Source organism: Calonectris borealis, chromosome 3 (assembly GCF_964195595.1).
Source record: "Calonectris borealis chromosome 3, bCalBor7.hap1.2, whole genome shotgun sequence".
Lineage (NCBI taxonomy): Eukaryota > Metazoa > Chordata > Aves > Procellariiformes > Procellariidae > Calonectris > Calonectris borealis.
In genome coordinates, this window is record NC_134314.1 from 106,939,189 (window position 1) to 106,951,052 (window position 11,864).

The 11,864-nt window shown below is 41.6% G+C and overlaps 1 protein-coding gene across 6 annotated transcripts in view; it reads right to left on the minus strand.

Annotated features, from left to right (window-relative positions):
• RAB3GAP2 (RAB3 GTPase activating non-catalytic protein subunit 2) overlaps positions 1-305 on the minus strand; it is a 49,664-nt gene extending 49,359 nt beyond the window's left edge. For 2 of the 6 annotated variants that reach the window (XM_075147109.1, XM_075147106.1), the window contains exon 1: positions 107-278. In XM_075147109.1, coding sequence (XP_075003210.1) covers positions 107-215 — 109 coding nt within the window. In that variant the 5' untranslated portion in view covers positions 216-278. Of the gene's footprint in view, positions 1-106 lie in introns of all 6 variants that reach the window. The other 4 variants (XM_075147111.1, XM_075147110.1, XM_075147107.1 and 1 more) reach the window with 4 other exon arrangements.
• Between the last annotated feature and the right edge of the window lie 11,559 nt (positions 306-11,864).

Sequence of the window (11,864 nt, forward strand, 5' to 3'; positions counted from 1 at the left end):
GGCGGGGAACAGCCCCGCCACCGTCGCCCCCACACACGCCCGGCTGGCCGGGCCGGGCCGACCTGGGCCGGAGCCCGAGCTCCCCCGCTCCGCGGGGCGGACTCACCGCTCTCCTTGCCGGCCGCGGCGCTGCCCTGCCGGCGGTGCGGGCACAGGAAGTCGCGAGCCGCCTCCAGGTCCTGGAAGCGGCCGAAGGGAACCAGGGCGCACGACATGGTGCCGGTGCTGCCGCCGCCGCCCAACCCGGAAACGATCGCAGACTTCCCTCACGCCCGCCGCCGCGCCGCCCTGCGCAAGGCGCATGCGCGGCGCGGAGAGGCGCGCCTCGCTTCCGCGTGCCGCGGGGACTGTCACGTGACCCCGGCCGCCGCTGGGGGTGCCCGGAGGGCGGCGGGGGCGGTGCAGCCTCTGAGGCGCCCGCGGGTCTCGGGGGGCGTAGCGGGGGTGGGGCGGAGCCGGCTGCAGCGTCCGGGCGGCAGAGCCGGTGTCGCGCTCCTGCTCCTGCTCCTGCTCCTGCTCCTGCTCCTGCTCCTGCTCCTGCTCCTGCTCCTCCTCCTCCTCCTCCTCCTCTTCCTCCTCCTCCTCCTCCGGGCAGCGACGTGGCGGTTGCAAAACAGTGGCCCAGCGGAGAGGCGGCGGGATGGGCGGTGGCGGGCGCTGCTTCCCGCCGCGGTTCCTGAGGGGAATGGCGGCCTACGGGTCCGTTTTTTCCCTGGCCCCTGATGCTGCAGCTGGAGGGGCCGCTGGGGTACAAGCTGCCGCATGCCTGCGGCCGTCGGGGCTAGCGGGGCTCACGGCCCGGGCACCAGCGGCAAGGAGCAGGTGTGAACGCCCGGGCTTGGCTAACCCGGGAGGGAGAACAGCCGCCAAGTCCTGTCTTGGCTTTTCGAGGCCAACTCATTATGCAGTCGGTGGCAGTAATTGGCGTGTGAGAGTTGCATTGATGGCAATGACTGTGTACTTGGCAGGGAAGAGGAGACAGCTTCCCAGCTGGCCGGGGTCTAAAGGAGGGTGCTCTGAGATGCTGATACGATTTCATCATCGAGGCCTAATGGTGAACCAAAACGCCTATGTTACTTTGATGAATAGGGAACACCTTTAATGAGTAGTGAGGACAGGGTTTCTTTCAATCTTAATTGCTCTTGCAGATAGAAGGTTTTGTTTGGGTTTAATGTCAACCAATTTCGATTCCTTCTCTGGACACTGAGGCATCTCGGTGGCAGCAGTGATTACAAGTGAGATTTGCTGTGGAGTGACATCAATATAGTGTTGACAACTGATCCTCAGCCTCAAAACTCTCCCCCTAGGGCAAGAAGGAAAAAAGCACATGTGAGAAGAACACCAGGGGATGTTTTCTGGGCCTTAAAGAAATAGAAATTGCCCTGTCCACAGGCCTTTACAGGTTTTTTTTAATGGATCCTAGTTCACCAGGCTTTTTTTTAATATAAAATCCTGTTGCTTGTTTTCACACAGATGTCTTTTATTTGGTAGATGACAATGCGTGTGTGTCCTTAGTAGTTAAAAGCAGCAAGTAGTCCAAGTCATTCTGAAAGTTTGGTTTGTGGTCTAGGTTTTTTGGGTGGTCTTTGAACACCATCTAGGAGTGAACACATTTTTACTAAGAGAAGTTTCATTCCAAACTGGATTCCATTTGGACTTTCCTGAAGGCAGATACTGGAACAGGCTATAAACTCTAGAAATCTGTCAGATTTTCAAAGAAACTGGCTTTAACTTATCCTGAAAACTTTTTGTCTTCAACTGTTCTACTTTGTTGCAGTAACCAGGACCCAATAGCAGTTTTGCCCTTAGCAACAGCAGGGACATTTTGTTTTTACATCTAAAATCTGTGGCTCCTCCAGCAATACACAGGTTAGACTTAAATTTAAGCAGATGAATAATCCCGTGTCTGTTCAATACAGAGCTGTTGAACCCTGTTTTTCTGAACGGGCATAAAATTACATGCACCGAGGGAAGGAGGTGCTTCGAAAATAAGGTCGCAGTGTGGGAAAGGTTGAAAGCAACTGGTATTGAGGAATGGCTAATGACTTTGAAGACGCTCTAATCAAACATGTAAAGCCAGTGGGGAAAAAAATGTTTAATGACATTTTAGATGTGTAACATGCACAGTCACTAGTAATGTCAAGTGAATAAATAAAGAGTATGCAAGACATTAACAACCTCGTTTGTCATTCTTTAGTGACGCTTTCATCACATTACGACCTTATTTAGAGACTAGTGAACAGTGTAAGACACTGTTATATCCCTGCCTGGTTTGCTGTACACAAAGAAGTGCAGTTACAAAACTGCCAAGATACTAATTAATGCATAAAATAAGGCAATGAATAATTCAGCAAATTAATTAATGATTTCAAGACAGGGTTGGGCCCTGATGAACTCATGTTATCGCTTTGGCTACTCAATTACCTTTTGTGTGTTTGTTACACCTTCTTCAATAGTTACTAATTTATAAATAGTCATTATAATTATATGGGAGGCTATTAAAAAAAAAGCTTTGAAAAACCTCTGTCATAAATATTAATCAAAGTTCTTGAAGCCATTCAGAGAAATGCTTAATATCCAAAATTAACAATACATTTACAGTAACAACAATACTTTGCATTTACATAGGTCCTGTCATTTGGAGACCTTAATGCAGTTTACAAAAATGCATAATTATGGATATTAGGGATTTTCATTTGGGGAAATGACAGTAATGGAAGATTAAGTGATTTGCTCAGGGTCAATCCACAGATCTGTGGAGTACTGCCAGTAAAACTCTTCTTTCTTCATCATCAGTGATGATCTCCACCTGTCATTCATTCATGCTAGTTAGCATAAATGAATGTGATTATACTATCATATGCAGAGTCCTGCATTTGGTCTTTGATAATAAGTGAAAATGAAACCAGCAATTTAGCAATAGTTATAGCAGATACATCTATACCATAATTCCAGCTTGATAAAAACAATCACCTTATCAAATACATGCGTATGTGGCTTCCAAGTAATGCAGTTAGCACTCATGGGGAGGGAGCAAGAATTAATCAGCGTTCAATAAAATGCAGAGAACAGCAGAGACAATACAGAGAATCTCAGTCAAACGTTCGTGCTTATACCAAAGCTTTCACTGCTGTCTAGTCACAGCTAAGCATAGAACGGCACCCTTAGATGCCTGAGTAAGTGATGTCTGTCTCACATATGCCAAATATCCACGATTCCCAAAGCTTCAATATAACTTATGATGGTTTGTCACCTTTGAACATCAATTTGCATATTTATATCTGTATATAAATTTCTAAATTCAGATTTATATGAAGATATATAAAATACAAATATATTAAAATATAAAGATATAAAAAAAGCTGCATGTCACAAAATAATCTGTCTTGGGACACCTGTAACAGACCTTTCTGTCTATCCAGCGGACAAGGCATTGAATTCTTTGTTCCGAGCTCCCACACGGGCATGAGGCAGAACTGGGGCAGGGCTAGAAGCATGAAGATTCATTACTGCTGTTAACAGACAGTTTATGAGATTTAATAAAGGTTGTGTTTGAAGAACAGAGGATGGAAAGATGCACTTGATATTTCTCTTTTCCTATAAATTACATTTCTTGCATACAGAAGAAGTATATGCTAAGCCTGAGTTTGTGGAGGGAAAACAACATACTGAAGAAATTACTTCCATTTTGTCCCTAGACTAGATGTTCTGACTCCCAGCAAAGGCAGGATAGCAGTGAAGATAGGGAGGGCCAGACAGTATGTCTCTTGCAATCATTCTGCGTTGGGTTAAGTCTGGATTTAAGCAACATTTTTTTCTCTATATATACTTAGGTGGGTCACTGCAGGCAGCTCCAGCTGAAATTTATCTACAACAGCCTGTAAGGCTTAAAAAAATTGTGGCTGTGTCTTGCTCCAAATTCATCCTTTGCAACTTGAGGTCACGTGGAAGGCATGACGACTTGTGTCTCGACTTGACTACTCTTGAGATTTTAGTCACAAATCTTTCTGGAGAGATTGTTGACTATCCTGGCCTTCAATTAAAAGAATATTTTCACCAAACTCTAGATAATCTGAATCCTAAATTCATATTCCAGATTTTTATTTTTGAAATAATAAGATTTTTAAGATAATCTGGATCTTTTTTCATCATTGAATGTTTGTGATAATGCTGCCCACTCAGAGTCTTATCTTTTGCATCTTGATTTTCATCTAAAGATGTGGTTTAATCACTGTTTTAACAGACAGCCAAGGTATATTCCCGCATACAAATACATGGAGGATGGTGAAAACCCCCAAAGTTTTCTTCCCACAGTTTCCTCTGCATTTTTGGAAGATGGTCTTGGGACAGAAGGGATCTGTACCTACGTATCCATCTTGGAAATGCCAGGCCTCCTCGTTGGAGATTGCAACACTTAGTCCCCTAATTTCCGTGTAATAAAGTTACCCACATTCCTGCTTGGTACACTTCGGGCTTATGTGAAATAACTGAGATTTGATTAATTGTAATCCATGCCTAATGCTTAATAATAGAATATTTTAGATCTGTATATATGCATCCAAAACATATTGTCGTGCCGAGCCAATATTTTTTATTTGAAAAACCAGTTCTGGAAATGAAAGCAAACCCTGCCCCTCCGACATATCTGCCAGCGCGTAGCAGTACGATGCGCAGCATCGAAGCCTAGAGGGAGACTATCTGTCTTGCTCCTTTTTTTCTCACCTTCCTGGTCCAGACTCAGACTGGCATCCCTGCCTGCCTGGTATCCCTGCCTGCGGAGGGTCGCTGTTGCTAAGCAACTGTGGACCAGGCACCACAGCCTGGTTTTAAAATGGAGAATTAACTAAATTAGTTTTGATGAAGATAAGATACAGCTGAAGAGCGGGCAGGAGCGAGAGAAAAAAAAAAAGCAGCTGTGATTTGCACTAGAGAATAAAAGGTGTTCAAGCAGAAAGGGGAGTTTTGAAAGCAAAGAGGGAATGATGTATGTGGCCCAAGTGGAGGAAATAAATAGAGAACTAGGTGTTCTTCAGGGCAAGCGCTGTCTCTATAGTTGTACATCACCTAGCACAGCAAAATACCAAATCTAGGCGTCTTCAAGGACACTATCATAACATAAACAAGTGAACAAAAAGTGCTGCCACAGAACCTTCCACCTCCGCCTCTTGCTGGTCCCGATTTAAACACTGCCTCGCAGCCACTTCTAATAGGAGACAAAGAATATGGAAGGAAAAGTGAGGGAATTTAATAGTTCGGTTTTCTGTCCCGGGGAATTGTTACCTCTATTGACTCCTTGAGCCACCCTGGCTTGCATGACATCAAGCCTGCAGCGGCCTTGGGTGACTGCGCGTGACTGGGGACTCACCATATATTTTTTGTAACCCTAACAATGTCACTACTGCATTCATGCATAGCCCATAAAGAATTTTTCCATTCTGTGCTAACTAAGCATGGCCAAATCTCATTCTTTTGTATTGCCTGAGTTCCCAGACCTCAGAACCCAGATCGTAGCGTTCCATGAAAAAGCACATTGGCTATTGGGCTCGATATCTTACATTATTGTTCTAGAGATATAAAGGCCAAGGAAAAAATATGCAAGTTTTTCTGAGCATATTAATGTTTTGTCATTAATTCACTGCAATAGTACTTATTCCCATCTATGTTCACTTTTAATGAATATTTCAGCAAATAATTTCACAGGCTGAAATAGTCTTAGAAAAAAAGTATGCAAATATTGAAGGACATTGCTAAAAAAACCCTGTACTACAACTGTGATTCTACCAGTCACACCCCCCCAGCCATGGGGCATATGTGTACCCCACTGAATTTTTGGTCTAGTTACGACAAATCAATATGAATGAGAATTCAAATATTGAATATTTAGACTGGAAAAGTTACAGGCCAAGAATTCTTTGTTACAATTAATTTGTGAGTGAATCTGAACAAGCTTAACAGTTTTCTGGTGTTCTGAACGTTGAAAACAAAAGCAGAGAGAAATAGGTAAGGTGATTGCTTTTCAGCAATGCAGCTTTGCTTGTAGTGGGTATCAGTCAGTCATTTGTTCTATTTCTCTCCTGCTCTTAAATGTCAGCAATTGATTTTAAGAGATCTTAGTTTACAAATATATCTTCAGACAACTTTCAGATACTACTTCGAGTTTTACATAAAGCAAGATAGTTAAATCTCATAGGCTTACTCAGTGACAGGGTCCAATCAGATGGATTTCTTACATAATTCATTTCTCTGAAGTACATTTTTTTAAATAAGTGGTTGTCTCAGTAGAATATTATATATCTGGGTTTTCAGCATGTAAGCTAGAACTCTCTAGAGAGGTGTTTAAAAGTTAGGGACCTCTCTTTTGGTTTCGGTATTGTTAAGAAGGCAGCTGACATATCCATAGATGCTGTATCATTCCTACTTTGCTAGCATGCTATTAATCAAGCAAAAAAACCCTCATTTCCTGTATTTGAAGTTCATCTTTTCAATGTCTTTATTCATTACAGTGAGACTTGGATGTCAGAGATCTGAGAGAAATATCAGGGAGAGATATAAACATAGAGAAGAAGGGATGCCTAGTCTTCGTGATCCTTAATGAGAGAAAACCTGAGCGTCAGCAAAGCAAATTTACCGTCTCAGAGGATGAGCTCAGACTGCCATCTGGGGGATTTAGGGCTGATAAATCTGGCTGACGGACTGAGAAATTTAGCCTGCATGGTGGATCTAACTGGATACCTTCCAGTAGTCAAAGTATTCACTGCAAATATCTTACCCAGTGAACTTTTTACTGAGTTGTTCGGTTTGCAAACTCTTTGCAAACCTGGCCTGATTTCTGAGTACTTGCGGAATTGTTTGGATGAATAATTTTTGACCTCTACAGCCTGTTCTCAAACTTCCCTTCAGTATGTTTCTGATCTGTGACTGGTTACTTGATTTACCTGGGATTTTTGTTCAGTTTTGGTTGGGGGTTTTTTGCCCTTTGTTTCCTTTTAAAGAGGGAAGTAAAATACACTGAATAGTAAAGAGTGCTTAATAAACAAAAAAACATGCTATCATAGGTCACCTGTCTGTGATCATCACCAGAAGACAAAAGGACCATCAGTCTTTATCCAGGCATTCATAAGAAGCTGGGGAAATTCTTCCCTGAAGTTTGTGTCTACAATATTGGGTTTCTGTAAAAGTTTTATGAATAACGTAACCCAAACGCCATCTGACGTAACAGCTGGCTAGAGTGCTAATTGCCACCCAGAAATGCTTGTAATGAAATCATCACTGGAGTGTAAGCAGAAGGCAGGCCTGAGCTGTCAAACCACAGTGGTGTGGCAGGAGTTGGGGGTGCAAGACAGCTTGACATGGCTCAGCAGAAGCTCGTGTTACAGAATAGATCAAGCTACATTCATCCACATCATGCTGGTTCCAGGTATCACCATAATTCCCTGGAGCAAGAGAAAATTTCTTATTTCAAGTAGTGGATTCTTTTAGTCTTGTTTGGGTATTTTAGCTTATTGCCACATATTTCTCTAGAGAACCCTCTAGGGCAGGGGAAGGCACCCCTGGATCATTTCCTAGGGATGTTGGGATACTGCAAAAGTGGGGCAGTGGCATCTGCACTGTCTACACGTTTCCGACATCCCTAATTTCACATACTGTTTGTCTTCTCTTTATTCTTTATATAGGTGTCCAGACAAGACTTCTGAGCGACAGGGCAGGTTTTGTTTCTAATGGCAATTGATTTATCACAACTTAGGCAAGACACTTCATTTCTTTGCATCTGCTTTCGTCTTTTCTGAAGGGCAATAACAGTAATAAGAAATTATCCTAGGTCTCTGCATGCAAATAATTCTTCTTTTATCACCTGAGGCAGTTTTCTGTGGTCTTGATAAAAATGGGATTCCCTGTCTATCAACCATCAGCTTAAAAAGTGATTCTAGTTAAAGATCTGTAAAAGCTGAATCTAGTTATTTTCTGCAGTAGCTTAGATGATGACATGAACTAACAGTAAATGAAAATACGGGTGATTGCAGATTCCTCTCTACATAGATGTAAGCAGGCTGAGACTGAGTAAAAAGCAGATCCTGAACAAATACATTTATATAGTATGTTTCTGAGATTTTTCTGAAATAAATATATCTGGTCAGCAATCACTAGACATGTTTTCCTACACATAAAGAGAAATCTCAGCCTCATCTGTGCCAGAGAAAGCTTTATAGCCAGGCATTACATTTGTTTTTCATCCACAGTTTAAGAACAGAAGATTTCAGCACTGAGTCTCAGCTGTGCTCTTTAGTGATTTTTTGAGAACCACAAAATTTGTTGTTTGTAAGCCACACAGCCCTTTCCAGCTGAGATGGGGATAGAGGTAGTATCTGAAGAGTTTCTGCAAAACTGGAGCCTGCGAACTACCATTCTTTCCTTAGCACATTCATTTTATTATTTTACACATTCAGAAGCATGAAAGAAAAAGTAAGAGAGGGGATTGTAAGTAAACTAAACTAAGGGAAGATGCACACAGATAGATATACAATGTTGTTTGTAATTTCTCCTTCATGTTTCTGCATGGATCTCTAAATTATTTCCTTTTTTTCTATGGAGGAAGCACCCCTCAGCAGGAAACAAATAACTGAATTTATCTTATCAATCACCCTCAGAATAATCTTTCTTCCTAAAAATTATTCGTGTAGCATGGGGCTATCCACACAGGCACAGAAGGTTACAAAGCTACAGTCAGCAGCCAAAGAGACTCTCACAGATATTTTAGAAAGGAAAAAGTTTTCCTAGTCCTCTTGGCTCTTTAATTCGTGGCAGTGGTTATTCATGACCAGAGCAGAAACAGGATTGGCACTACCTATTATTTTAAATAGTGTGGATGTGGTTGGTGTGACTGGACTTGCAAATTGGATTAAGGCTGTAGACATAACATTTCTGTTGAAGTGCTTTCTCTATCATCTTCCTACCTAACCAAGGTAATGAATCACGTCAAAATCAGACTGCCATTTATTAAGGTCTTAAAGATCTATGAACGTGTTTGCTCAAATGCTAAGCGAATAGTAATTTGTCTTTTAAATCCCCAATTAAGAGCATCAGTAGATAACCAATCTGTTTATATAATCATGGAGAATTAATGTCGGTTAAGATTTGACCAATTTGCATCCTGTTGTCATCTGTTCAATTTAGCGGGATTTTACTAACTTTCCTTATTTCTATATGTAACTCCAGAGAGGTAGAGACACCAAAGTCAGTCTCTCGTTGTTACAAGGCATAAGGAAAGAGAACATCCATAAATGCCTCTGAGATGATGTACTGCATGCACAAAGCAAGCAGCTGTGTATTGCTGAGTTGGATGACACGGTTAGGAGTCCAGGTCTCGGCTATAACTATGAAAATTGCATGATTTGTCCCTCCTAGAGAAATAAACAACCTCTAGATAGAGAAGGGAGACAGACCAGCTGCTAGCTTTAAGCTCTATGTAATTTATTTAACTTCATAGTGCCATGGGCTCGTTAGATTGGCCAGTGTCACAAGCACCGAGTGTGCCAGTGGGCTAACAGTTAATCCCATTAGCATTAGCTGCTTAGTTTCTAAAACTGGAACCGAAATACTGGATGACAGTCTTATTCAGCTTCATTATTTTAGCTAGACCTCTTCTTCAGATTTGAAGACCTAGACAGCATGAAAAATAAGTTCTCAAAAGAAATTAGGTGAGCAGGGAAAGAGTTGCTCTTCGGCCTTGCAAACTGTCTGCACCGAACAGGGTGTGTTTATCGTGCAGAAAGAGAGTGCAATTACAGTACTTACATAAATGGCTTTCTGAATTGGCATTTTAAACAAACCTTTTGAGATTATCCTGTCTGGATATACCTATTATACTAATTTCAAATCATAAAAAAACGCTAACCCCCTTTTTATGCAACTGTACTTGTATAGGTTTCAGGAAGAAAATTTTATTTCCTGTGGTTTTGTTTATGCTGTTATCCTTTCAAGAGTCTATCTGAGTATTACATTCATGAAGTGGAAGCAAGCTGAGTAGCTAAGACGGATACCTCTTCACAAGCTCATCTCAGAAATGGCAGTAATTCTTTTTATACATCAGCCATGTGGTTCTAGGGAGAAGATATCCTGAGTTCTGTAGCATGGACATCAATACCTGAGCCTTTACATTTTTTTCACAAGTTCAGGAAGATAACATGCCGTTGAAATTTAGTTTAGGAGGGTTCTTTTGGTAAATGCAACTGCAGCTGTGATTCACTTGGTAGCAATCAGACTTTGCATGTGTGCAGGAGGCAGAGCTACTGAGGGAGGGAATAAAAAAAATCAACGCAAAAGACCCTTTCTTCCCTAGAAGGATTGTTTTGGTTTGGTTTTAAAGTGTGATAGTGTTGGAGGAAGACTCCAAGCTACGCATATCCTGATAGTCCCTTTACATTTCTGACGGCTGATTGAAGTCAAAGGAGTGATGGCTGATAGGCAAAAGCAGCAGGCACTTTGTCTTCTAAAGCTATAGCGAAACAGAAGCAGCAGACACTTCTCTGGAGTTACAGGAGACAGGAGGGTGTGCAGCTCAGAGCAGGATCTGGTCCTGTGTCTTCTCGTAAAAAACAATATGTGATTCCTACGTATTGCTGTTAGAGGGCAGCAGATAGCCTAAATAAGGTCTCTGGACACTATGACCTAGTTCTGCCAGGGCTTTGTGGCACCTGCAATGGCAGAGAAATGTTGCTCAGCACTCATTTCAACCTCTGGGTCTAGTCAACTATGAATTTTCTAAGTTTTAATTTTTCAGGTTAATATTTTCCATGCTCTCTCTTTCTTAGTTCAGGCTTTCTTGAGATTTTGAACTGTTTTACAACCATCTTCAGGATGGCAATTAATCTAAAATCTATCATTCTGCTAATGCCAAAAATATTCCTACCAAGCATTTCTTCAAATCACCTAGGGTTTCTAACATCCGGGAGTGGAATTTTTAGAAAAGTGTAATGCTGGACTCTAGAGCTTTTCTAATTTTTATAAACATACCGAATTCTATTACAAAATTCTGATACAACCACTTAAACCTGATGAATATCTGCTTTTTAAGCTTGCAGATATTTCATCAATACTGTGCTTTTACTCTCTTTGTCAGGATACCTGCATGTCCTTCTCCTCCTTCAGCCCTCGTCACACATCTGTGATCTCAGGGGTGGGGGAAAAGCAAACAAACAAACAAAAAACTGGCCTAGGATTCTGGAAGTTTTTTAAGTTTCAACTCTTTCAATGATGGTAATTTAACAATTAGTTAAAGTGTTAAGCAAACCTGCATATCCTGACCTAGGAGACCATCCTGTGGTCCTGCAGATTCAATTCCCCAGTATAGGAACTATAAATCTTAAATTTAATTTTTGTCCATTTAACTACATTGCTTTTCCAAAGGAAATTGTCTGTATGCCTAGCTCTGATACCTAGAAATACCAGTCTAAAAAAGGCATTTAATTGGCTCCTCTGGATTTTTTTCTTTAAGCAGCAGAAAGTTCAGACCTGAGCCTTCAAAATATTTTCTTTCTGGAAAACTGTAGGATCTCTCTCTAAAGGTGGCGTGCAAAAAAAAAGGTAACAGCTTATTACTTTACTGACTGCTTGAACTCAACAGCCCAAGAAATCTAATAAATGAATCCAGGAGTCACTGTTGTCATTACACATCAATGTCATAGAGTTAAATGTATGAAAGCTCAGTTTGCTTTCAAAAATGGTACAGGCAACAGCATCAAGATCAAGCTGGTTTTGTTTGTTATTACTTTACGTGAATAATCAAACACCAGATATCTGGAAATGCCACAATTAAGATCATAGCCGAGACTTGCAAGCACACTTCTGCCCATATCTCATGACTCATC